General features: G+C 62.2%; 3 protein-coding genes across 3 annotated transcripts; 1 reads left to right on the top strand and 2 right to left on the bottom strand.

The window, feature by feature from the left end:
* Positions 1 to 2,831: 2,831 nt before the first annotated feature.
* Positions 2,832 to 6,016, top strand: MPEG1 (macrophage expressed 1). Its single transcript, XM_074884421.1, has 2 exons — positions 2,832 to 4,910; positions 5,561 to 6,016. Exons 1-2 carry the CDS (start codon positions 2,868 to 2,870, stop codon positions 5,669 to 5,671), a joined length of 2,154 nt encoding a protein of 717 aa, XP_074740522.1. The 5' UTR covers positions 2,832 to 2,867; the 3' UTR covers positions 5,672 to 6,016.
* DTX4 (deltex E3 ubiquitin ligase 4) lies at positions 5,935 to 16,039 on the bottom strand. The gene is made up of 9 exons (XM_074884422.1): positions 15,763 to 16,039; positions 11,886 to 12,609; positions 10,946 to 11,007; positions 10,635 to 10,796; positions 10,427 to 10,488; positions 9,975 to 10,127; positions 9,101 to 9,262; positions 8,631 to 8,720; positions 5,935 to 8,242 (listed from the first exon to the last, which is right to left on the bottom strand). Exons 1-9 carry the CDS (start codon positions 15,971 to 15,973, stop codon positions 8,009 to 8,011), a joined length of 1,860 nt encoding a protein of 619 aa, XP_074740523.1. The 5' UTR covers positions 15,974 to 16,039; the 3' UTR covers positions 5,935 to 8,008.
* A 4,088-nt stretch (positions 16,040 to 20,127) lies between these two features.
* CNTF (ciliary neurotrophic factor) lies at positions 20,128 to 22,264 on the bottom strand. The gene is made up of 2 exons (XM_074884637.1): positions 21,831 to 22,264; positions 20,128 to 21,518 (listed from the first exon to the last, which is right to left on the bottom strand). Exons 1-2 carry the CDS (start codon positions 21,942 to 21,944, stop codon positions 21,045 to 21,047), a joined length of 588 nt encoding a protein of 195 aa, XP_074740738.1. The 5' UTR covers positions 21,945 to 22,264; the 3' UTR covers positions 20,128 to 21,044.
* Positions 22,265 to 23,082: the final 818 nt, after the last annotated feature.

Here is a 23,082-nt window from a genome sequence, read left to right as displayed (position 1 = left end):
TGCATAGCCAAGAAAAGCTGAAATATCTATATGTGTGGGTGTGTATATATAGGCTCTGTTTATTTATTGACACAATATATACACAATTTTTCATCAATCCTAAGCAATTTCCATGCTCTGATGCTGAGCAGCCATCCAAGCCAGCAGCCAACCAACCCCTGGCTGACACAAGGCCTGGTGGCTGTACCATAGATCCTGCTTTCCCGGTTTAACATCGGTCTGCGGTGATCCCTGCAAGCCCCTAGGCTCATACTGCTCGGCTGTTACAATCTGTGGGTCTTCTGTTCACTGAGTCACAATCTCTAATTCCTCCCACCAAGAACTTTGCTGCAAACTGATGCATCTTAGTAGCCCTTGGCCATTTTCCTAAGGCCACCTGCTTTTTACAGCCAGAGCACTGAACTCTGTTACCTTCCCAGACTCATTTATTCTCAACTTCCCAATGCCGGGAACAAGCGGCAGGACGAGGCTGTCACAACGCACCGCTGCAGGGAATCCCAGCCCACGGAAAGCCCTAGCATGATGATGATGATGCACGAACCTGGCATGCCAGGGCACCGTGTCCTTGGGGCTGGGACTCAGGTGGCCAAGTGTCCCTGCCAGACCCGGCAATGGGGCCAGAAGTCAGACCTGGCACCCAGCAGCCCAGAAGTGGCACCAAAAAGGTTTTGCATTGCCCCTGTCCATCCCAGGCCCTGCTGATTTGGGTTACATCAGCGCTGTGGCTTGTTGTGAGCTGCAGGTCCCATCCCTCACCCAGGCCCCAGGCATTTAATGGCTCTGCTGTTTCCGGGGGAAGGTCCAAACCACATTTCCACCACCACCTGCACCTCTGCTGGTGGCCATCCTCCCTCGCTTCCCCTTCCTCACCCTCTGGATGGCGGCAGCAGCCCTACCCAGGGCTCTGCCTCCCCTACCAGCGCCCACCAACCGGTGAGCATGGCTTGCTCTCCCACTTCGGCATTTGCTCACTCCCTGTGGTGATCAGGAAGGAAATTTATTTTTTTTTAATCCCTCAGCTGGGTGCAGCAGGCAGGTTTTGCCTTGCTTGGCCACATCTTGGTCGCCACGGGACAGGATGGCTGGCAGCAGCAGACACGGCATAGAGAAGCCCTGGTTTCCATTTGGGAGCTGCTCCTGCATGGTGGAGAGACAAGGCAGCTCCTGTCTGCCCCACAGGGCTTCTCTCCCTCCTCCGATCCCAGGGACCACAGCCATTGCCGCACCAGGGGCCACTGCTGTACTGCTTTTGCCTGGGATAGAATTGATTTTCTTCATAGTAGCTGGTATGAGACTGTGTTTTGTATTTGTGCTGAAAACAGTGTTGATAATACAGGGATGTTTTAGTTATCGCTGAGCAGTGCTTACACAGAGCCAAGACCTTTTCTGCTTCTCACACCACCCTACCAGTGAGTAGACTGGGGCTGCACAAGGAGTTGGGAGGAGAGACAGCCAGGACAACTGACCCTCACTGACCAAAGGGATATTCCAAAACACAGCCTCATACTAGCTGCTATGAAGAAAATTTACTCTATCCCAGCCAAAAAACAGCATATCTGCTTAGGCTTCAAAACTGGGTGACAGCAAAACGCATGGCTAGATTTTAGGTGAGCTGAACGCTCAGCCCAGCATGAAATGCAGATGGCTCCAGGTTGGTGTGGGAGCCTCCAGCAAGGGGCTCCCCACACCAGTGTTTTCCAGCTACTCTGGGGCCAAGCCCCACATTGGGGCCAGCAAGACCATCCCCAACAGTGTTCCTGTCATCCGTTCCCCACCCCATCCCAGCGTTATCCTGGCAAAAGCACACACGCATCCACAGTCGTCCCACCCCCATCACAGCTCTTGCTTCAGCCTCATTCCATGCCAGAACCATCCTGGGAAGAGGAACTAACCAGTAAAAATAGGGGAAGTGAGCCTGTCCATATGGAAAGAGTCACATCTTTCACAGCAGAAGCTGCTTTAACTGTTTATTCCCCAAAACATGCAGCAGCTGCCCCGTGCCACTGAAATGGGGGCCCAGACAAACGCCAGCATCCCTGAGCAGAGCCGGCTCAGTACCACTGGGACCAGCCTCCCGCGGCTCAGCAATCCTGAGCAGGAGGTGCTTTTCCCAGCTGGGGACACTGGAGACCCTGAGGGAAGGACAGGGATGGAGTGGAGGAGGCTGCAGAGGGGCCTAATGTACATGTTGGTATGGGGGGACTAACACCTGTGCCACGGGCTGGTCCCCATGAGGGGGAACCTCCAAACTCACCAGTGCCTGCCCCAGGGTCTTGGGCAGCCTCTTCCCCATGAGAGAAGAGAGACAAGCTGTGCACTGTCCCCCACACCGAAACCACACTGCACCACCTCCACGCTTCCTCTCCTCACCTCAACTTTGCCACGGAGGAAAGCCTCAGAGTCAGTGACAAAGCCCATGTAACCAGGGACAGATCTCACCCCGTCATGAGAGTGGGACCCCAAGGCCATAGGGCTGGGGACAGGACCCTTGTATGACACAAAGGAGTCAGGGTCACCCAGGGACAAGGGGGATTCATCTGGGGGAGTCACCCAAGCACTGGCCAAGGGAGATTCACACAGATTTCTCCCTGCTCCATCCCCAGCAGAGCAGCTTTCATGGGGAGAAGGAGCTTTTGCAACAGGGAGGCAATGAGCTCCGGGCACTTCTGTTTTCTGCTTCCCACCCGCTTGTCTCAGATGCATTCGGTCATTTCTCACCTTCATCAGTTCTCACTTCTCCTTTCCCTTTTGTTAATTCAACCCCCAAAAGGAGGAACCACCCAGCAGCTGCAACCCCAGTCAGCTCATTTCCTCAGCTCCCGCCTCACCGCTCGGACGTCTGGTGAGGGCCCTGTGCCGATTCAGCCATGGGCTGGGTGCTGTGGGGGGTCCTGCTCGCCTGGGTGTCAGTGGCTTGGGTGAGAGGGGCTGAGCAGTCCCAGGAGCTGTCCTCCTCTGCGGGGTTTTCGGAGTGCAAGCAGGCCCTGAAGCTCCCAAGTCTGGAAGTCCTGCCGGGGGGGGGCTGGGATAACCTCAGGAATTTGGATATGGGCAGAGTTATCAACCTGGGCTACTCACTGTGTAAGACCACAGAAGACGGATCTTATATCATCCCAGATGAGATCTTCACTATCCCTCGCAAGCAGAGCAACCTGGACTTCAACTCCGAGATCATCGAGTCCTGGAAAGATTACCAAAGCATCACCTCTGCCTCCATCAACCTGGAGCTGTGCCTCTTCTCCTCCATCAATGGCAAGTTCTCCTATGACTTCCACCGGACCAAGACCCACCAAGTGAAAGACCATGCTGTCACCACCCGAGTGCAAGTCAGGAACCTGGTTTACACAGCCAAGATCAACCCAGGGACAGTCCTGGACAAGGGCTTCAAGAAGCAGCTGATGATGATTGCCAGCCACCTGGAGAACAACCAGACGCGGATGGCTGATTTTCTGGCTGAGGTGCTGGTGCTTAACTATGGCACCCACACCATCACCTCTGTGGACGCTGGAGCCAGCTTGGTACAGGAGGATCAGATCAAGGCCACCTTCCTGAAGGACAGCTGGGCCACACGGAGTGCAGTCACCGCCTCGGCAGGCGTGGCCTTCCACAGCATCATCAGCGTGAAAAGCGAGGAGTCCCTGGACATCAGCTCTGGCTTCACCAAGCAGTATCTAGAGAACCGCACCAACTCTAGGGTAGAGAGCATCGGTGGCACCCCCTTTTACCCAGGTATCACCCTAAAGACCTGGCAGGAGGGGATCAGAAACCAGCTGGTGGCTCTCGACCGCTCAGGGCTGCCCCTGTACTTCTTCATCAACCCCAGCACCCTGCCAGAGCTGCCCACCCCCATGGTGAAGAAGCTGGCCAGGCGAGTGGAGATGGCTATCCGCCGCTACTACACCTTCAATACCTACCCGGGCTGCACTGATGTCACCTCGCCCAACTTCAACTTCCATGCCAATGCTGATGATGGCTCCTGCGAGGGTGTCATGACCAACTTCACCTTCGGGGGAGTCTTCCAGGAGTGTGCCGGGCTGGCTGGCCCCGACACCAGCACGCTGTGCCGGGCACTGGAGCAGAGGAACCCCCTCACTGGGGCTTTTTCCTGCCCCACCACCTACACTCCAGTGCTGCTGGGCACGCAGGAGCGGGAGGAAGGACACAGCCATCTGGAGTGCCACAACAAGTGCACCTTGGGCATCTTCTGCCACCGCGTGTGCCAGGACATCTTCTGGCTCTCCCGGGTGCAATTCAGCGCCTACTGGTGCGCCGCGAGCGGGCCGGTGGCCCCAGGCTCAGGATACCTCTTTGGGGGGCTGTTCAGCGCCCACAGCGCCAACTCCATCACTGGTGCTCAGTCCTGCCCCTCAGGGTACTTCCCGCTGAAGCTCTTTGATGAGCTCAGGGTGTGTGTGAGCCAGGATTATGAGGTGGGTGGCCAGTATGCAGTGCCCTTTGGGGGCTTCTTCAGCTGCCAGGCAGGGAACCCCTTGGTGGGGCAGCACCAGGGCACTGCCGAGGACCCCCACGCCAAAAGCTGCCCCCCAGGCTTCAGCCAGCACTTGGCGCTCATCAGCGATAGCTGCCAGGTGCAGTACTGCGTCCGGGCTGGTGTCTTCACAGGGGGCTCCCTGCCGCCCGCCCGCCTGCCACCCTTCACCCGGCCCCCCACCAACCTGCCGGCCATCGACACCGTGCTGGTGAGCAGCGGGGATGGGGACAGCGCCTGGGTCAGGGATGGGCAGAACCACGTGTGGCGGCTGGCGCAGCCGGAAGAGATCCAGCACACGGCAGAGATGGTGAGGAGCCAGGGGCTGACAGGGGGCGAGGTGGCTGGCATCACCGCGGCAGTCCTGGCAGGGCTGGCCACCACCCTGGCCATGGTCTACTACAGCCGCCAGAGGTACAAGGTGAGGGGGTACCGCGCGATGGGCGAAGGGGACAGCGCGGCCGCCGCGAGCCCCGAGGACAGCACTGTGCTGAGCGTGGGCGAGGGGTACCAGCGAGAGCCCGAGGTGCTGATGGCGTGAGCATCCCATCCCCCCGCAGTTGCCAGGCGATGCCTTGTGCCCCAAACCCTGGCAAAGCCCCCTGCCCAACGCCCCTTCCAGGGGCAAAGCTGCGCTGCGCCACCAGCCCCCTGCCCCCCACCCCCCGGAGCCAAGGGTCTCTCTCCTCAGGGGGGGCCCAGGCTCACCCCTCCATGGGGTAACACACGCTCTTGTCCTCCACCGCATCCCCAAGCTCCAGCCTCGCGCACCTGGGAGGCTCTGTGGCCCTTCAGACATCCCCCTCTGGCTGACCTTGGAGGCCAACTCCCAGGGTCAACCTGTCATCAGCCCCTGCACCTCCACAGTGGCATCTCCTCCCTCCAAACAGTCCCGGAGCTCTGCCCCTTCAGAGATGAATGAGTTTCCCTTCCACTGCAAACCATGCCCCAGCTGTCCCCCTGCCCCAAAACCAAAAAAGGGGGCCCATGGCCCTTCAGCCAGCTGCTGGGGACACTGGGGTGCCCAAGGAGAAGGAAACCCTGAGCACAGCTGTATCTTCTTTCCCCCAGGCTGGCCCCAAAAAGCCAGGGGAAGCTGCACAACCCCCCCTACTCTCCCCTGACACACAAAAACACCCGCAGGACTCCTGCCCATCCCGGGTGGAGACTTGCTACTTGTAAAAACACTGGGTGAGGATGCATGCTGGGGCCTGACTCCTGGGAAAAGACCTCCAGCCCTGCAAGCCCAGAAAGTCCCCCCAGCTACTGCAGGCACCTAGGGCCGGCGCAGTCGGCATTATCAATGCTTCGCCTTGCAGGAAAGGAGGGAGCGGGGCGGCCCCGTGGAGACGTGCACGGGGTTAGCCACCAATTTCTGTCCCCTGCAGCTGGAGGGCAACCCCTGTCTCCATGTATATCTATCGGGATAGATATACACACACATGCAGAGAGGCACGGATCTGTTTTATTTCAGCCAGCAACTAATTGCGTAGGCAACACAGCATTAAAAAAGTCATGTTATGAAAAGACTGTGTCACGTTAAGAGCTGTCCGGCCGGCACGCAGGGAGGGTGGGGGAAACCCCCTTCCTCCCTCAGATCACAGGAGGGTTTTGCATAGCTCCAGCCAGGGTTTTTCTGCAAACGGGGGAAGCCCGGGGCTCAGGTGGAGGAGAAATCGCACTGCCGCAGCTCCCCTGGCTTCAGAGCCACCCAAAATGGGGATTTTCATGGGGAAAGAGGTTTTTCTGCCTTGAGGTAGAAAATAACATCCCATGCTAAGGACAGCTGGGAACAGACCGGTGCAAAGGCGACTGAGGGGGACAAGGGGCGCCTCGCCCTGCCCACGGTGCCCCCTCGCTCGCCTGGCCACACAGACGACGGACAGAAGACAACAGAGAGGCCAGGCCATGCAGGGACAGCGAACGTCCCCTGCCATCTCTTTTATTGACCCCCACCCCCCCCCACCTCCATGGGGCGGCCAGCTAGGGGCAACACACCCCCCAGGCTGGGGAGAGGAAAAACAACGACAACAGAACGATGCACAGCAGGACAGGTCTCCCTCCTGCACCACCGTCACCTGGCACAGAGGGCAAGGTGACCCCCCCAGGAAAACCAAGAAGGGAATGCAACAAAACGGGCTAGGAGGCCCCAAGCCCCCAGGAAGCAACAGTGCAGGGCTGGGGGCAGCCTGGGCAGTGGCGGGTGCTGCCCCCCACTCTGCTCTCCAAGCCCGGGGGTCTCCCAGGACAGGAGCACAGCCAGCCCCCACAGCTGTGGGGACCTCCCAGGCACCCCATCGCAGCTGGCTCTGAGAGGCCCTATGAAGTCCCCTGGGGACTGCAGGGACCCCAAGATGCCATGCAACCCCACAACCACCACCCACACTCCCCTCCCCATGCCAACCCCCCCGGCCCCAGCCCAAAACCACTGTGCCAGCTCACTGCCAGCCAGCTGCCTCCTCCCCGCCTCCCCAGGGCCTCCCCAGCAAGAAGGGGAACTGTTCCCACCCACACCCGCGTCTGGCCCCACGGGGACCCACAGGCGACAGCCCCACCATGGGGCACTGACCCCCTTTGGGGCGGGGGGTCCCCGCAGTAGGGGAGTGGTGCTACCCCCATCCCGCTTCCCCTCCCTGATGGCCACCGGGCTCAGCCCCCAGTCTGGCCACAGCACCACATTCTCCCAGCACACAGGCCACCTCCCGAAACACCACCACCTATATGTACACATACACCACAAAACCCCAAAACATGAGGTATATAAAAATTCAACACGGGGACGCCCCCATACAAACAGTTCAAGGAACCCACTAGATGGGGGGTGGGAGTCAGGCCAGGAAACGTGCCTCCCCCCCTTCACTTCCTACCACCCGCCTACCCCTCCCCAGCACAGGGCCGGGGCGGGGGGTGGACCGCCAGCCCAGACAAGTGGACCCTGCAGGGCACAGCTCAGACACAGCCAAGAGGACAAGGGGACACAGGGCTGGGGGGCCAGCCGAGGCAGGCCGGGCCCCCGCAACCTCTGGGGACACAGGAGACCAGTGGGGAGGTACCGGACAGGACAAACGAACGAACAGACGTCAGAAGGATGAGGCAGAGCGAGGGGGACTCCCACGGCTCCCGCTCCCACCCCAGGCCAGGTCCCAGCCCCAGGTGGGTGTCAAGGGCATTGCGCCAGGCTGGGACCGCCCGATGGACGAGGAGGGAGGGGAGCCTGGCACCCCCAAAGCCCTCGGCACGGCGGCAGCGGGGATAGGACACCGGCTGGAGGAGATGGCCAGGCCAGCATGAAGCCCCGCGGCTCTGTGGGGGGAGGCTCCCTCCCCTCGCGGGAGTGAAGGGGATGGCCGAAAGGGCCTTCTCCCGCATTCCCGGCCAGCCTGGGGATGCTCTCACTTGGCAGGTGCCACCGGCAGCAGGGGGCTTCGGGTGCCCCCTGCAAAGCCCCCAGGCAGGTTTCTCCAGCAGCTTTATCCTTGGGGGCACGGGCACCCCTTCCCTTGCCTCCCTGCCGTGGTCTCAGTCCTTCTCCTGCACCAGGCTCTCCTCCGTGATGCCCTGGGCCGCAAGCTCAGCCAGGACATTGTCCAGGTAGTTGATGTCAGGGTAGCCGTGGCCGGTGAGGTTGGAGCCAAACTCTGTCTTGTGGTGGATCTCGTTCCAGATCACCGTGTCCGACTCGCCTGTGGTGCTGGAGGTCCCGATGGCGAAGATCAAGCGCCGGTCCCAGGCTACCAGCAGCAACTTCAGTACCTGTGGAAGGGAAAAACAGGGCAGGCAGCAAGGCAAACACGGGGTGAAAGAACCCACTTCTGCTCAGGGCACGCCTGATCCTGGTATGCCACGGCAATGTGGGCAACCCAGAGCCGAGCCCTCCCAGGGAGCTCAGGATCCCAGCATGGGGTCTGACTCCAACCAAAACAGCGGGACCAGGCTGCAGAAGTCCCCCAGCACACAGGAATGTTGCTGGGCTCCTGCAGAGCATGCCAGATGGGCTATGGGGAAAACCTCCACCCCGATCTGCCTGCATAAGCCCCATCTGCTTTTCCCCATGCTTCAGATAGCTGCTCACGCCCTCTCCCCCTCAATATGCCCTTAGGCATGCCTTGGCCAGCTCGAGCTGCCTGGGTGAGCCCCTCACCTTTCTGCCCTTCTCGCTGTCCGGCAAGTAGCAGTGCCGGGGGAAGCCACGGGCGGTGAAGCTCTTCCCGGGGTTTGGATGCTCCGGTCCCTGCAGTGTGTGGAATGGGAGAGGAACAATACCCTTCTGGAACTCAAAAGGATGCTCTGGGCACAAGGTAACCCCCCAACCTCAGTGGATGCAGAGCTGCTCGCTGCTGTGCTGGGTGGCCACACTCCAGCACGGTGGCCCTAAACACCACCATCCCCCCGGCCACTGAGCAGATGTGGCCAACACTTTCATGCAGACATACCCCAGGCTTCCCACAACATCCTTATGGACATGCAGCTCCCAAGACATCATTGAATGCAGAGCCCTCACTCAAGGCATGAACTGCAGCATGACCCAGTGGTGATGCAGCAGTGACAAGGGCCACCAGCCTCGACAGGGGACCACCCATGCACCCCCCTGGGCATAGGGCTGGGCCGCACCTGCACCCCTGGGGGGATGTTGTAGATGATGCGGATGGTTTTGCAGTCAGAGTGGCCAGGCAGTGCGTGAGGGATGATGTGATACTCCATCTTCCCTGGGGGCTGTGTCCCCGTCTTCACCCCATAGATGGTTTTGCAGGTAGGACACTGTAGGCTTCCATCCTGAGAGCAGGAAAAGAGAGGAACATAATGAAAGTGGTATTCCCCAGCACCCAGCCAGACTGGGCACTTTGTCCCTGAGCAGCACTGAAAACTGTTTTCATCACGAAAACAGCCATTTCAAAAACACTCAGGAAGCAGGGGCTAGGACTGTGAGAATTTGCTACAGCAATCCAACTTTAGCCAAAAACCTGAGGTCTGCATTTCTATTCAGCAGTTTCACAGTCCTTGATACTTTCCCTACCTCTGTTTTGGGTTTGGTTTTGGTTTCTTTTTCAAAGAGGGAAAGATAACAGCTATTAAAAAACCTCAAGCAACGTGAAATGCATTTTCCAGGAATGTCGAGCACAAGGGCCATTTGCAGGGGGCTCAGAAAAGCCCACCTGTCGCTGCAAAAGCACTGCCCAGCGCCAGATGCCAGGTAGCTCTGCTCAAACATTCACGGATCAAGGTTCACCGCCACTAACCCTGGGAAGGAAAGCAAGGACATAAAACTGGGCATAGTGGGGGGAAAAAACATCCACGCAACCCTGTTTTCTGATTTAGCAGTCCCAAAGTGCTTGCTGCTGATAAAAATTAAACACTCTATCAGAGTGGGGAGGTCAGAGCCCTCCAGGACAGCAGGACTCGAGCAGCGTCCCGCGGAGGGCAGGTAGAGCTCAGCAGCAGTCACTGAGCTGGGGGCTCAGGCATGCCCAGGGCTGCTGCCTCGCACCTTGTTGCCATTGTTGTACATGGCGACCAGGCAGTGGAGGTGGAAGACGTGGCCGCATTTCACCAGCTTCCCCACCAGGTCGGGCTTGACGGCCGGCTGGGGTCCCTTGTAGCCGGAGGGTGCGGAGAGGCGCTCCATGCAGATGGTGCAGTCCTGCACAGAAGGGAGGAGGGGTCAGATGGACGGATGCAGCCAGAGCCTTGCTGAGGACACTCAGCTCACGAGCTGCCCTGCATTTGCCCAGGGACCAACACCCACCCCTGGTGCCATGTCGTCACCCTGGGCCACCGCAGGGGCCGGCCAACACGGGCTCTTCGGAGCAGGACAGGGCAGAGCCACGGGAGGCAGCAGGAGACCCCGGCACGGCACAGGGGCATCGCCCGTGTCCCCAGTCGCTCCTCCCAGACCAAAGTACCCTGGCAACACCCTAGCGTGGCCCCCACTGCTCGCACCTCATCCGGCGGATGCCGCACCTTCTGCAGGTATTTCTTCAGTACCTCCTCCGGGGTTTTACCTGCAGGACAGCAAGAGTCAGAGGGGCTGGGGGGCAACACGAGGGAAACCCACTGCTGGGGGCAGCAGGAAGGGACGGGGGGGACATGGGAACCAGGTAGGGAAGCGGGGACAGGAACAGGGGCCAAGTAGCAAAGCGCCTCTCACCCTTCTTGGCCTGTTTCTTGGTGGTCTTGCGGCAGGTGTGGGAGATGCCGGGGATAGACTGGATCTCACTTTTGCTGACGGGTGGGGGGTGCAGCACCAGTTTGGGAGGCCGTGTCAGGCAGACGGGCAGCCCGGCCGCACTCATCAGGATCCCCGTGATCCCTAGGCAAGGAGGTTCGAAACGGCACTGAGGAACCAGCATCACCCCAAACCCCAGATGTTCCCCCAAAACCACCCCACTGGGGCAGACTGTCCCCTAGGGAGGCCAGCACCTACGGGCACCAGGCACCCCGCTGCGGCCCCATCCTCACCTGCCAGTGCTGGGTTGACGGGGCTGGAGCCAGTCAGGTTCTTCACAGGGACGGTGGGGACCCTGCGAGGAGCCAGCAGAGACCACATCAGGGCTGGCAGCAGGTACCCATGTCCCCACAGCCCCCAGGGGCCAGCAGGGGCCAGATAATAGTTGCCTGAGCAACTGCACAGGCCCTGGCTGGAAACAGAGAATCCCCTGACGGGGCGACATGCCCCCCCTGCCCCACTGCCGCCTTTTCTCTTGCTCTTTAGAAACCCCGCCTGCGTCTCCATTCACGGCCCCTTTTTGTCACCGCTCCCTGGGCCGGTCTGTTGTTTTTTTCCCTCTTTTCTCCTATGGCCACATCGCTACCGCAGCTCTTTTCCCCCCCCCGCCCCTCCCCTTGGGGCTCTCTTCCATGGGAAAGTTTCCCGGCGGGTCAGGAGTGGAGGGAAGGGGGAGGACGGAGATGGAAAGGAAAGGGGCCAGGCTGTGACAGAAGGCTGACGGCAGAGCCAGACAAAGGGGAGAAACAGGCTCATTAAATGCCCACCCCCTCAAAAAAAAAATAAGTGTCTTTGGAGGGTGGGGGTCTGGAGGGACCCTTTCTCATGGGGCCTGAATGGCTTTTCTTTGGGCCTTTCGCAGTCCCCTACCCATCCCCTGCCACCGAGAGAAAGAGCAGCCTCAGCCTACTCATTGAGATGCAGGAGCCACCTCGTCCCTGCTCTACTCCCCAGGCACCCGTGGGGAAGGCAAGGGGCCCAGCAGAGTCCTCTGCCCACAGGAGGTTGGGGAGGTCTGTCTCCCACCAGGCTCATGGGTGACAGCACCCCTGCAGCGGGGAACCCCACGGGGCTGCAGCCCCTCTGTGCCGTGGAGAGGGGGAAAAAAAAAAACCCCACACTGCCCCTGTTCTTCCCTGAACTACCCTCTCGCTTGCACACGGCAGGACTCACCCAGACGCAATGAGCACCCGGGACTGGGCGATGGCCAGGCGCTGGAGGTGGCTGCGGTTCAGGGTGCCGAGGCTGGGACGAGACACCTTGCTGCTGCCTGCGCCCGGGGGGCTGGCGGCGGAGCTGGCCGAGCTCAGGGCGGGCGTGCTGGCTGCCTGCCGCCGACCCCCTTGGGCTGCCAGCGGCTTCAGCGAGCCACGCACCACGGCTGTGCCGTCAGGCGCCTTGGCCCCTGGGGCCGGCACTGGGGCTTTGGGGGCGGTGGGTGGCGCAGGGGGTGCTTTGCGGGGCTGCAGGGTGGCTGTGCCGGGGCCAGCGGCCGAGACGGTGGCTTTGACGCTCATGACTAGGAGGCACTGGGGACAGGCGCAGGCAGGGACCGGGGGAGCTGTCGCCGCCCCAGGGCTGGCCGGCCAGGACTGTGACTTGGGCAGGGTGCCCGAGACCAGCGGGTAGACCATGTCAAGGCGGCGGCGGACGCGGCGCTTGCGCTGGGTCTGCCTGTTGATCTGGCCCATGGTGGCAAAGTCGATGACATAGCAGAAGCCGATGGCGCTCAGGTCCACCCAGGGGTGCTGCTTCTCGTAGGCGCGCTGGATGGTGATGCCCACGTCCATGTCATAGGGCGTCCACGACCCGCTGTCGTTCTCCCACTCCCACACGACTCCCTTGCCTGGTGCTGAGGATGGGTCGTAGTAGCTGCGCCGGACAGGGCGGATAGTGCCTGAGGGAGGGTGAGAGGTGCTGTCAGACCCTGGCACCCGCACCCACCTGTGGGCAGGGAGTGAAACCACCCCAACCTGCCCAGCCGGTGCCGTTCGGCATGGGGACAGGACAGCTTTCCGGCTCAGCTTTTGTCCCCGCCCTGCCAGGGGAATGGTGTGCCTTGGTTTCCCCAGGCCACTGCCTGCAAGCCGCCCTGCTGCCGGCACACCCAAAAGGCCAAGGAGCCCCTGGCCTGTGTGCACGGCACTGGGGTGCACCCCCAGCATGACTGGGGTGAGGAAAGGGCAGAATTCACCCCCATCAGCCTATGGTGGTGGCCACCCTCCCAGCCCCAGCCTGCAGCCGCTCAGCCCTGATGGGGATACACAGAACCACAAGCTCGGCCGCTCCAACTTGCTCCCAGGGACCTCCCGTGGGAGCCTGATGAAATCAGGCATGTAGGCACCAGACTCCTTCAGTGCCCACCATGGCCCTATCTCCCCCTTGGTTCTGGACTGGAACCGGGGAATAAAAGATTTAAGCAGCAGCTCTGAGCCCCACAGTGGTGACACTCACAGGCACCCACACGTGCAGGGGAGTGGGGCTCACACCAGCCCCACCACCTGCAGATGTCAAACTGGCCCGTGATGAAAACCCAGCCCATGGCGCAGAGGGTTTTCCTGCGAGGCCAAGCAAAAGAGTTCAAGCAGGACCCCATGCCTGGCTCCTGCTCCCTATCAGCAAGCGTTAAGAGTGGGATGAGAGCGCAAAGCACGAAGGCTTTGTGGCTTGCGTCCTTATTTTTGCTAGGCATTTCCTTTCCCACCACTCCCAGTCGACTAAGATGCATTCAAAGCACGGACACAAATTTTGGAAACTCCTACAATGAGGAGAAAGCCTTCCTTTCTGGGACGTTTCACGGCACAGCAAGGCAGGCTGAATGTGGCCAGGCTCAGCCTCAGGGTCCCATCCTGAGCATGCTATTAGCGCTCAGAGTTGCTTGGTTAATAGGTGGGATGAGCTCACAAGTATCTCTGCCTCCACGCTCTTCTGCAAAACCCCACGGCTCAGCCCTGCTGCCAGCGGTAGGAACAAGAAAGCTCAAAGAGAAGAAATAATAAGCCTGCCTCTTCAGCTTTTCACCACCTGTCTTGCAAAGCCTGCAAGAATTTCAGTCCCTTTTCACCCCCACCTCTTCGCTGGGAGCAGCCGCCACCATCGGTCCCCGCACAGGACCATTTCCCATGAAAAAGTGAGGTAAAAAGGAAAAGCTGTTTATTAGCACTAAAGAGAGGTGCACATCAAGCAACCTACTATGGAGAGTGGGGTGCAGCTGCACCCAAGGCAAGCCAGGCCATCCATCCCCATCCTGCGAAGGGGCACCCGGGGGAGAAAAGCCGCCAGCACTGGCGGCACAAAGCGGGGCCGGAGGGGAGCGGCGCGGTGATTTATTCTAATCTGGCGCGAGGCGGGGAGGGCAGCAGCGGCGGCATGCTGCATCTGGCAGTCCCCGGGCGGCGGTGTGGGAATGCCGTGCGTCCCCCCAGCCCAGCGCGGCCAGCCGGCCTCCCATTCAGCAGGGGAAGAGAAAGGGACAATAGCTATTCAGGGCCTGCCAGGGTCGCGACCCCCCCAAATCAGAGCTGTTTAATGACCCAAAATACCAACATCCCCAGCAACCCAGGGAGAGACAGAACAATCCCCCTTTCAGGCCTCCTTCCCCAGCAACAATAGTCCTCAGAGGCTGGCCCCCAGCCCCGACGCAGAGGTCCCTTGTCCCCACACCCCCGGGCAGGGGAGGGTCTCCGCCAGCTCCCAGGGCTGCTGGGGGAAGGAAGACAAAAGAGCGCTTCGGTCACCCCTCTGCACCCAGCACCCCCTGTCCCAGGGACAAGGGACATTGGCTGGTCCCCTTCCCACGGCCATCACTGGGGTGTTGCGGGGGGGGCACAAATCCCCTGAGCCAGCCTCTCCCCCATGGGTGCCTGTGCCCCACATCCCAGACACTGCCAGGGCCATATGTGCCCCACCACCTTGGGAATCCTTCCACACCCCCACCACCCTTGGGGGCCCCAATGCCTGCCCGTCGCCCCTCCACTCCCAAATACCCCCCCCCTTTACCTGTCCAAGCCACCACCCTGGGGACCACCCCATCTGCCTGTGCCCTTCCTGAGCATCCCCCCACCTGCTTGTGCTGCCAGCCTGGGCACCCCCATGGGCTGTTGTGACCCAGGGCAGGATTTGGCCCTCAAGCACCGTACAGCACTGGGCCTTTGGGGTTGACGATGGCTCAGGGGTAGCACAGAGGGAGCTGGGCACGGTGGGGCAGGGCCCTGGGAAGGGTCTGCAGTGGATGAGCTCCATGCATGAAGGGACTGCAAGCTGGGAGAGGAAAAGGCTGTAGTGTGCAACAGAGCCCAGGGAGGTACAGCAGGGAGAGGAGACCAGGCGGCACGACCCTGTAAGGGACCAGGAACGCACGGGGGCTTGGGCAGCAGCGCAGGACTGGGCAGCGAGGAGCAGAGCTGTGCAATTCCAGGGCAGCGCACGGCAAGTCCAGACGCAGCAGGGGACAAGGCAACGCAATCCAGGCTCAGGCAGGATAACGCAGCGGGGCACCCAGCAGCGCGGCGCACTCCAGCCAGCAACGCGACGGCAGGGCGGGCGAGGGGATGTAACGCAGGGCAAGGCAGCACCGCCACATGGGGCTGGGGAAGGCAGCGCAGCCCAGCCCCGGGTCCGGCCGTGCAGCGCAGCACGGGGCCTGGCCGCGCAGCACCGCGCAGCACCGCGCAGCACCGCGCAACGCGATTCCAGGTCAGGCGGCGCCGCGCAGCACCGGCAGTAAAGCGCTGCTCGGCGCGACTCTACACCGACCATCGCCGCGCAACACGGGCCCTGGCAGCGCAGCGCAAACCCGGCTCGGCCGCGCCAGGCAGGAGAGCGCCCGAGCGGGCGGGGCAGCCCGGGAGCCGGCGGCACGGCGCGGTGCCAGGCCGGGGAGCCGCGGCAGCGAGGGACCGGGCGGCGCGGCGCCGAGCGACGCAGGGCCCCGGCCGGGGAGCCCGGTGCTGCCGGGCGCCCTGCGCGGCACCCGGCGGGGCACGGCGGCGCAACCGCAGCCCGGGGAGCCCGGCGCGGGGCCCGGCCGGGCCGAGGCGCGCGGACTCACCGGTGTCCTGGCGGAACTGGTGCATGGACTGCAGGTCGATGATGTAGGGCGCCAGGCGGCTGTCGGCCTGGCCCAGCACCACGCTGCCGCCCGCCCGCGGCCCGGCGCGGGCCACCGCCTCGATGTGGTGGCTGACGGCCGGGCTGTAGGGCCGCCACCGCCCGTGCTCGTTCAGCCATTCCCACACCACCACGGCCGAGGCCAGCAGCATGGCTCCGCCGCCGCGGCCCGCCCCGGCCCGCCGCCTGCCCCGGCCCGGCCCCGGCCCCGGCCCCGGCCCCGGCCCCGGCTGGCCGCCGCAGACGCCCCGCGGCCGCTGCAGCCCGCCCCGCCGGCACTCGCATGCTCGGCGCGGCGCAGGGCTCTGCCCGCCCCCGCCCCGGGGCCGCCGAGCGGGCGCGGAGCCGAGGCCGCCCCTCAGCGCCGCCGCGGGACCGGCTCCGCCCCGCGCGCGGGGGGCGGGGCCGCGCCGCCCTGACGTCACCGCGCCCGGCCCCGGCCCGGCGGCCCCGAGCGCCCGGGAGAAACCATTGCCGGGGGGGGGACGGGGGGTGGCTCGGCCCTGCGCACCCCGCGGACACTGTGCCCCGCCCCCGGGACCCGGTGCGCCCCGCACCCCTCAGACCCCGGGGTCCCCGCACCCCCTGCACCTTGGGACCCCTCCCAGTGCCCTCCGCACCCCCGCCCTGTAGCCCAAGGGCCTCCCGGTGCTCCCACACCCCTCACCGAGAGCCCGCGGCGCGGCCCGGCCCCAGCCCCGCAGCAGCGGCAGTGGGGTGCTGGGGGCGGTGGGGTGCTGGGGCGGTGGGGTGCTGGGGGCAGTGGTGCACTGGGGGCAGTGGGGTGCTGGGGGCGGTGGGGTGCTGGAGGAAGTGGTGCACTGGGGGCAGTGGGGTGCTGGGGGCAGTGGGGTGCTGGGGCAGTGGGGTGCTGGGGCAGTGGGGTGCTGCCCCATGTGCCGCAACAGAGAAACGTGGTCCAAGAGCTTCGGCCACCCCCACCCGCGGCTGCCACTCCCGGGGAACAGCCCAGCGAGCTGCCCCGGCCACGGCCCCCAGTGCACAGAAATGGGTTCAAAGCCCAAAATTGCTGCGTGCCTTGAGGGGCACCCAGGCTGTAACCCCAGCTCCTGTACCCCAGCTCTCCCACCTGCCTGCCACGGTTTAGTTTCCCTGGGAAGTGCTTTTTGGGGAGATTTTTCACGCATCTTCACCCTGGCATGCGACTGTGAGGCCTCCAGGACGCTCCTCCAACTTACACTTGGGTGACCCGGTGCCTTTGCTGTGCAAACCGAAGCCGGTGCAACAAAACCCTGCGTCCTCCCGCTGGCCGTGCTCCGCGGGCACCTCTGCTTTGTGGTGACTCCCTGGGACCGGAGCAGCTGGTGCTCACCCTTCCCCACAGCCCAAAGTTCATTCTGAGCTTGTTCTTTTGCTGAGCCCCACGAGCACCATCCCAGGGCAGCCCTGAACAGCAGGGTGTTGACATCAGGGAAGTGCCGGCGTTAGGTCTCACCTCATTTAGTGTTCCTGTGCTCAGACACACAAAACACTAATTTTCTTGGATATTAAACGGAACACCCATCGTTGCCTGGCTCAGTGAGAACTGTACAAATTGCATCCACGTCCCACACACAGGGGTTTCCCAGCACCGTGGGTGGGTTCGTGTCAGCTCGGAGGGCGACTCGTCCCCAGGACACGGGGACCCACAGTGCTGCTGCAGGATGTTGCTGAGGTCCCCACGGCCATGCAGCTCCTCTCCTGACAAACCTGTTTCCCAGGCACTGCCCAGCCCGCCAAGCGTCCGACAGCAACACTTGTGGTGAGAAACCATCAGGCAAGATATAAATAGAGGAAAAAAGAGAAAGAAGGAAAAAAAAAGGGGGGGAAGAAACAGGTGGGGACTAACTGCAGTGATGCCAGCTGGCGAGCACTGTGGTGAGAGAGGAGGAGGCAAACCGCAGAAGTTCAGGCAAATCTCTCCTTCCAGCTCACCCCCTTGGAGACACACAGGGCCACGCTTGAAGCACGTTTTCTTGCAGGAAGAGAGGGCTCCTTGCCCTTCCCAGGAAGGGTGCGCAGCAGCAGAGAGCTGCTTCTGTGCGTTTTCACCTGTTCCTTTGGGGCAGGCGAGTACAGCCAAGGCCACGATGGGGAAACCCAGGGAAATCTTTTCTGCTGACTCAGGCGGGAGGAAAAGGTTTTCCTGCTATTAAAAAAGGAAAGTGTTGGTGAACATTCCCGCCCCGGCTCAGGATCAAAAAGTCAGGAGCCAGCGCTGCAATGCTGGCAGGGGATGGTGCAAGGGGACGGGAGAGCCGGTGGGACCGGCACAGCTGAACCCTACCTGCCTCCGGCACAGTTGGCAAGGGGTGAATCTATTCTCTCCCAGTGCCCAGCGCCGACGCCAGCACCCAAGTGCTGCATGCCTGAGGTCAGGGAGCAGCCTCGGTTGGCTTAAAACCTTTCCAACCCCACAACGTGTGCCCAACCCAACCACACGTTAAGCCCAAACATTTGGTTTTTGAAATGAAACACATCTGTGGGTTGGTTTTGGTGGCTCCTTCCCCACTGCAATTCAGGAGCGCAGCACCCCCCTCCTTCCCCCTTCCCACAGCACTGCAAATCCTTTCTCTCTTCCCAAAGCACAATCTCAGATGGTTTTTTGGTGGGTTTTTAGTCTGCAGGAGGCCATCTGGGGTCCTCAGCAGCATTAGCCATGTGGGTACAACTGTCCTTCCCTCAAGCTCTCTGTCTCCAACATCAACAGCTTCAGTCACCTTCAGCCACCTGGATCAACTTATCTTCAGTCTGTGGCAATGCAAGTCCAAAGGGCCTCCGAGCAACAGGGGAGATCGGCCATCAGATGCCCTTGTTCTTCTCAAATCAGTTTACCAGTGATTCCTTTTGGTGCTGCAGCTGAAAAATAGCATTAAAACCCAGCAGGCTCAGACGTCAGCACCTCCCTACTGCATGGTGGGGGCTTGCTGGTGGGGAAAGCTCGAGACCTGGAGCCTCTTGCTCAGCCAGACCATGAAGGTTTGGGTTATGGTTCGCTTTTTCACATTGTTTCTGGTTATGGTGGCCATTTCAAAGCGTTGTGGGTGCTTTGCAAACACAGAGGTGCCCAGCACTGCTGGCAAGGTAGGAGTAAGGAAGGTTGCAAAAGTAGCAATTTGCGCTGCTGGGCACAACCCAGGGAAGCCCCTGGAACAACATCATCGTCCACCTTCAATCCCCATTGCTACTTGGACTCCCGGAGCGCGACTGCAGCAGGCCAAGGCTTGGAGCACCGCCAGCAGTTGATCTGGAAGGATCGAGTTGCAGGGACCTGTGCCAGGGCTGGGGCCGGCTCCCTGGGACGTGAAGGTCACCTCGTACCTGGGGCTACTGCAGTGGGTGAAAAGGGGTCTGCTCCTGCCTGCTTGGGTCACAAGGTCCAGAGCCGGACGTGAGAGGTTTGAGATGTACGTGCCCACCTTCAGGAAAGTGAGGGGCAGCAAGTAGGTGAGGATTCGAGCACTGGGCCAGTGCTGAGCATGAGGGTGCAAGGGGAGAAAAGCAAGATGACTTCAAGCACACAAAGCAGACAAGACCAGGAGAGGGAGAAATACTTGCTGGGAAAGGGACTCACTTTGACTAATTCTGAAAAAAATAAAGGCCAGACATTGTTACTCCCACGTGCAGGGAAGCAGAAACACTGCAAATAATCGAGTCTGAACTGCAAAGCTGAGGCCAGGCAATGTGGCGATGAAGGAGATGCACATTCTTCCCCTCCAGCGTCACCCACCAAAAAACCAGGCACCCCCAAACCTCCTTTGCCACGACCCTGTGGGGCAGCCCCAGCCCTGCGGCCCTGCCTACCCCGATGTGGCTGGTGGGGTGGACAGGATGGGTGCTGGGGGCTCTGCCTCAGCATCGCCCTTCGTCCTCTCGCGGCGCCCAGGGCCCCCCCATCCACGCAGAGGCCGCTGGCGCTGGGGCAGGCGCTGTGACCGGTGCTGCAACAAAGCCGCTTTGTGCGGGGCCGGCCAGGCACGTCCCCAGCCTCGTCCCCACCCCGTGCCTCTGGCATCCCCACATGTTGCCTTCCCTCTCACAGGTCAGGGAGGAAGGCAGGGCCACACCAGGAAGGGGGACAACCCCAGCGACCCCCCCCACCTCCTCCTCATCCTCCCACCACATCCATCTCCTTCATCCCCACCTCCTTCATCATCCCCACAGCCTCCCAGCGGGTCCTGTCCCCCACAAACCTCTCACCCTACTGGGACCAACCCTTCCCTGGTGGGGACGGGGCAGCCCAGGCTCTCCAGTGAGGTTGAGTCCCACTGTACCACCTCCCCGAAGAAGACACATCACCCCGGTAGATCTCCCAGCCTTTTTATTTGCTCGGCAGCCAGCAGCCATCACATCCATTCAGCAAGAAAACCATGGCCCGGGCAGCTGCGAAAACTCGCAGCGTTCCCCTTCACAGGGTGAGTGATGTGGTCGGGGCTGCTTAATCCTCCATGCCGTTTCCAGTCCCAAAATAACCTCTGGAGGCACAAACCTCCTTGCAGAGGGTCTTCGGAATCACAGCTTTCAACTAAAAGATCCTCTCCATTACCTTGTCTGAGTGTTAAGAAATTCCTTCCTGGTCATGCCCCCAGAGTCCCCCCTCCCGAAAAAGCCCCCAAGCAGTTAGAGCAGAAATTCAAGGTGCAGAAAACGCGAGCCAGGTGGGAGAAAAGAGTCCACGTGAAGGAGGCAAAGCCTCGCATCTTGCAGCTGGGGGTCAGGTCCCAAGACTCCTTTCACCAGGCGGTATTTTGCTGTCCCTTCGCTCCTGCCTTGTCTCCACAAGAGCCCCGAGGCAGCTTCCATCCGTCCGAGGCAGCACCAGGCAATGGCAAGCCAGGCAGCGACCGAATTTCAAAGGAATTTTGAAGGTGCACCGCTGCACCCCACTGAGGGTCAGGGCCTCCGGGCCCCAGGGTGAGCGGCAAAGCTGCTTCCCAGGGGCTAATTCCAACCCCCCGGCAGGCAGAGCCTGAGCCACCCCCGAGGTTCACCCCACCTGGGGGTCCCTGCTCCCTCTGGGGCAGCGTGTGGTCTGTGCCTCAGTTTCCCCACAGGGAGTGGCACCAAAAGTGGGGGGGGCCTGGGGGTTAATGACACGGTCCCTCCCGTCCATCCCCCTCTCTGAACATCCCCTTTGCTGTCGGCAGCCCTGCGCAGGGGTGGGTGAGGAGCCCCCCGCTACGCCCCAGTGGGACCCGAGCACCCCCACCCCCCCGGCCGCCTTCAGGGGCTCTCAGCCAGGCTGGCAGCCGAGCTGCTGCCCGGGCTGGGCTTGGCGAGCTGCCGCAGGTCCCGCGTAGACCTGACAGCCCACTGGGCCAGCTCCCGCAGCACCCCCAGGCCACGCAGCTTCCTCTCGAAGAGGCTGAGGTGGGGGACTGGGGGAGGCTCGGCCCCCTCCTCGCTGGGGGGCCCACGGCTCTCCAGCCGCAGCAGCTCCTCGAGGTGGTAGGTGAAGGCTGAGACCTGGAGCAGGACGGCTGCCAGCGCCCGGCCCAGGGTGGCGTCCGCCTCCCCCAGCTGCTCCTGCTGCTCCTCCAGCATCTGGGCCAGCAGGGCCCGGAAGGCCCGGTACGCCGCCAGGTTCTCCAGCAGCCGCTGGGTCCCCGTCTGCTCGTCCCAGCGCTCCACCGCTGCCGCCGGCACCCCCTCCACCGCCGCCACGCTGGCGGAGGCGTCCAAGCCCTGCCGCTCCACCTGCGGGGCGACAGCAGACAGGGATCAGCAGCGGCTTGAGAAATGGGGGGGCTCCCGAGCCCTGCCAGCACCGGCTCCAGGGAGCCCCGATTCAGCTCCAGCACTGGCATTCGGGGCAGCGCAAGGCCAGGTGCTCAAGGTTTGCCCAAGCATCAGCCGGCAGTACCAAGGCCCGGACACCGGCAGCATTTCACCCTCCATCTCTACCGTGGGCCAGAGCCCTCGCGCCCCGGCACAGCTGCCAGGAGCCCCCCGGCCCCTGGTAGCAGGAGCCAGCCCCGCGGTCAGCCGGAGGGAGCCGGGCAAACTCACGTAGGTGTCCAGGAGGTCGACGACGTCCGAGCGCATCTTCCCAGCCAGGCGGATGCCTCGGCTGCACAGGTCACGGCGCCGGAGGGCGGCTGAGGTGTTGTCTGCTGCCGCCATGGCCCGGGCAGCTGTGGCGGGCACCAGGCTCACGGCGCAGCGCCTGCCCGGCCCGGGGAGGACAATCCCTTGCTGAGCTGGTGCATTCCAGCTGGGAGCTCCGCTCACACGTCCGCTGGCCTGGCTCTCCCCCTCTTCCGTGCCTGGGGCCTGGCACGACGCTGCAAATTCCCGCCTCTGGGATCAACAGCGACAGATTATTTCTCTAATTCCCCCACGCATCGCTACTCCAAGTGCCTTGCCCAGAAGGGTCTCGCCCGGCGGCAACAGGCTCCCAGCCCCGGCTCTGACCCATTCCTCCCTCCCAGCTCTGCAGTGAGATTAGCAGCACGCTAATCCCCCCAGCTCATGCCAGAGCGCGGGAAACCACTGCCGGGAAGAGGCGAGCAAAGCCAGGACATTGCTCAACATCTCAGCCCGGGCAGCGGGCTGGGGCCGGAGCAGGGCAGAGCGCCGGGGGTTGGCCCGTGAGGGGCTGAGGGCAGCCCCCAGGCTGGAGCCCCAGCACCGGCCGCAGGCTGGGCTGGAACCTGAACCCCGACAGAAGGCTGCAGGGGCCCGGCCCGGCCGCCTCCAGCCCTCTTATTCCCCCACGGCTGCAAGGGACAGGGTCCCCCAGGCCTAACCCCCCTTTCGCAGGGGGGTCCTGCGGGCAGGGGAGGAGGACCCAGCCACCCCAGGGTAATGCCGGCCACCCGCCACAGGTGAGCTGCATGCACCAAGACAAAAACAGCCCTTTTAGCTGGTTTGGTTTTTCCTCAGTACGTTTATTTTGGTTATGTATTACCCAGATTAAGAGAGAAAACAGGAGTTGAAAAGCACTTTCCCTTTAGTGTCACAGTACACAGAGCCTTGCCCCAGACTGGCTGGGGGGACTGCCCCAGCTCCAGGGCCGGTGGCCAACCCAGCAGCATCGTTGCCACCTGGTGGCTACTGCAGAAAGCGCTGCTGGGCTCCGAGAGCCCCCCACCTCCAGCTGGCACAGCCCCCCCGGCCCAAACCCTGCGCCTCGGGGCCAACGGAGAGGCCCCTGCCCGCGCCGGGCACAGCACCCGCGAGCTCTGCGGGGGGCAGAGAGCAGACAAAGGGCCCTGCGCCCCCTCATTCCCTCCCCGGGAGGAGAAAAAAAAAATAAATA

Source organism: Strix uralensis, chromosome 15, assembly GCF_047716275.1.
Source record: "Strix uralensis isolate ZFMK-TIS-50842 chromosome 15, bStrUra1, whole genome shotgun sequence".
NCBI classification, from domain to species: Eukaryota; Metazoa; Chordata; class Aves; order Strigiformes; family Strigidae; genus Strix; species Strix uralensis.
This window is presented reverse-complemented; position numbering and strand designations above follow the sequence as displayed.